The 3,054-nt window shown below is 47.3% G+C and overlaps 1 protein-coding gene across 1 annotated transcript; it reads right to left on the bottom strand.

Annotated features, from left to right (window-relative positions):
- Positions 1-841: 841 nt before the first annotated feature.
- On the bottom strand, positions 842-2,008 carry LOC116661560 (non-histone chromosomal protein HMG-14-like). The gene is given in 2 exon segments (XM_032473917.1): positions 842-1,765; positions 1,768-2,008. Coding segments are annotated over 2 exon segments (303 nt in total). The 5' UTR covers positions 1,967-2,008; the 3' UTR covers positions 842-1,661.
- Positions 2,009-3,054: the final 1,046 nt, after the last annotated feature.

Here is a 3,054-nt window from a genome sequence, read left to right as displayed (position 1 = left end):
GTCTCAAAATCCCCTCCCCAGAAACTGTGTTCCTCTTAAACAGATTGAACCACCTCATCTCTAATAATCAATTTTGAGTGTCAGGGCTCTCAGGCCAACCTCTATTCAGTCACAGAAGGCTGAGTTACACCCTAACCTGGGACATGGTTGTCCAGACCCCCGAGTTTGCCTGAAAGCATCTCCTACGTGGTCCATGACAGGACAAAGATCTGATTTAAAAGAACACTTTTTTTGGTTAAAAAAAAATGCAGAGTTGAAACTATTCTGTATGATATGGCAGTGGTAGACACCCGTCATGGGTGCTGTGTTCATGCACACATGCCCATCAAGCATTTGGCAAAACCCACCAAATACAGAACGCTGAGTGCATCCTAATGTAATCTATGCCTTGGGTTAATAATAATATCTCAGTGTTGGCTCATCAATTGTAACAGATGTACCGTGTTCATTCAAGATGTCAGTAATAGAGCGAACCGGGTGTGTTGGGGCGGGGAGGGTACAGGGGTATCCGGACTCTCTGTACTTTATGCCGACTTTTCTGAAAACCTCCAACTGCTATAAAAAGTCAAGTCTACTGTTTAAGACAAATACACTGCCTCAGACTTACAAAGTAGTTTTATTTACATTTCCAATCAATTGATTTGGTTCGAAGATTTTTGAAAAGGTGAAAACAACAACAAAAAGTTAAAAATGTCAATTCATTTAGGTGGAAAGCTAAGATAATCTCTGGAATAATTTACTGTGGCGTCCTAAACAGACATCTCCTCCTCCTACCCTGCTTCTTCGCTAAAGTGACCCAACATAGGAGAAATTTCATCCCACCATTGGAGACTGCAATGTATTCTTTTTTTTTTCTTTCACAACTGAGATTTTATTGGTTGTTTTGAAGATCAGTACAGACATTTCAATTTGTACACAATTCTTAACACACATACCAAAAATCTAAAATAAGCATGTAGTTGTGATTCTTTTCCAAAGTTATTCCAGTGACTTTCCAGCTGAAAATTTGGAAACAAATTTTCCTTAACAGGATATCAAGTACCAGTATCATCCAATGTTGATATGCTGTTACATCGTAAGTCCCACCAATTCACAATTTAATATCATATACACTACACACTCAAATTTTCAATCGTTCACAGCACATTAACAAAGTTACTAGGAAACTGGACTACCACAACCAAAGATGTTACAGAGTGCACAAAATTCCGACGAGGAGAGCCAAGATCAAGCAGTGGTTTGCTTTAGGAAACAATTCTACCAAAAACAACATGGGAAGAGAAGTAATTTAAAGTGTTCAAGACATTAAATGCACAACTGACTCCAAATTGCGATTTAATTATGCTCTCTGTATTATAGGATATAAAAACTATCCCCCATCTATGGAATGTTAAGCTGACACTGAAGACAATCAAAGCCTCCCATATTCAATATCCCACTATTTTCTGGTTGTATCAAAAAATAAACAACCAGCAAATGATTTCACCTCTTAAAAAAAAGCATTTACACTTAAAAAATGGGATGAGGTGGGATTCCCTCCTTCTTAAAAATGTTTCTGGAGCTACTAAAAAACTTGCATTTACAAAATAGTTGATAAAAATATTCCTCTGGATTGTACAAGAAGGGAGACAGGGACCACTGATAAGACCAGGTGTATGCTATTAATCAGACTTGGCTTCTTTCTCTCCTGCTTCATCAGAGGCTGGGCTCTGCTCATTTTTAGTTTCTCCGTTTTCTGCAGGCACATCTTCTCTAGTCTCTTGGTAGCCACCTCGGCCTGTTTTCCCTTGGCTCCCCTTTTCCCTTTTGTTTGCACTTTTTTGTCTGAAGATTTATCCTTTCCTGCCGCCTTTTTTGGCTTCGTTTCCACTTTTGCAGGAGCAGGTTTAGCTGACAACCTCGCCGATCTCCTCTTGGGCTCCTCCTTCGCCGCCCCCTCGGCGGAACTGACCTTCCTCTTGGGCATCGTGGCGGCGGGGCGGGCGCGTGCCGGGTGCCTGCGCCGAGAGCCTTCGCGAAGCTGGGCTGCCTGGCCGCTGCCGCTCCTCCCGCCGCCCGAGCTGCTCGACTGCAATGTATTCTTACACACTTGGCGATTGTAGAAGGCAGAATTCTAAGAGGGTTCCCCAAAAGTCGCAGCCCTGGGTGCACACGGCTTGGATAATGCCCTCCTTGTGATGTGGAGGGAATCTCTGCGTGGTTAGCTGCTCCCTTGGCTAGGTTACGCCACGTGGTAAGTGATTCTGCAGTAGTCACGCCCCTGACTGCATTACATTTTATAAGACACTCCTGTAGCAAGACTGAGAGGAGAATGGAAGGCAGAGCAACGCCCTGCCGCTGCTGGGAAACCTGCAAACAGCCTGCCGTGAGCTGCCTTCAGGGCCACGTGGCAGAAGACGGGAGGTGGCCTCAGGAACTGACCATGGCTCCCAGCAAGAAAATAAGGGCCTCAGTCATTCAGCTGCAAGGAACCCAATTCTGCCAAACACTCCATGAGCAAGGGAGAGGGTCTAGAGCCGCCTGTGGCCCTGAAGCAGAGGGCACACTTTACCCACGCCCCATGCAAACCATGAGATAATAAACGTGCGTGATTTTAAACCATCAGGTGGGGTAGTTAGTTACGCAGGGGCAGAAAACTGAGTCCCCACCGCGGAGACCTAGGTTAGGAGAAAGCCCACCTGGTCTTCTCAGCTTTCCGAGGGGAAGCCCCGGACGCCACGGGCTTGGCTGTGTTTGAGGGAGTCCGCCTGCTGGCCTCAGTCTCTCTGGTGGCCAGGGGAGTGGCGCCGATGCCAGCTGCCCCACGGCTGCCTGCCTGGTGGAGGGGGCTCAGCAGGCCCGACAGCTCTCCGACACCCCCGGCGCGGGAAGCACCTGCTCTCTGCCCGCACCGCCAACCCCTCCAAGGAGAAGCTCACTCAGGCCCACCGGTCCGGGCTCAGACCCTTCCCTTCTGGGGGATCCTGGAGCCAGCGCTCCCCCAGTGCTGGGGAGACTCGCTCCAGCTAAGTCAAGCAAATAAGCCCAGCAGCAACAACCAGTCACTCACTGCAG

The sequence above is a fragment of the Camelus ferus genome, chromosome 35, assembly GCF_009834535.1.
Source record: "Camelus ferus isolate YT-003-E chromosome 35, BCGSAC_Cfer_1.0, whole genome shotgun sequence".
NCBI lineage: Eukaryota > Metazoa > Chordata > Mammalia > Artiodactyla > Camelidae > Camelus > Camelus ferus.
This window is presented reverse-complemented; position numbering and strand designations above follow the sequence as displayed.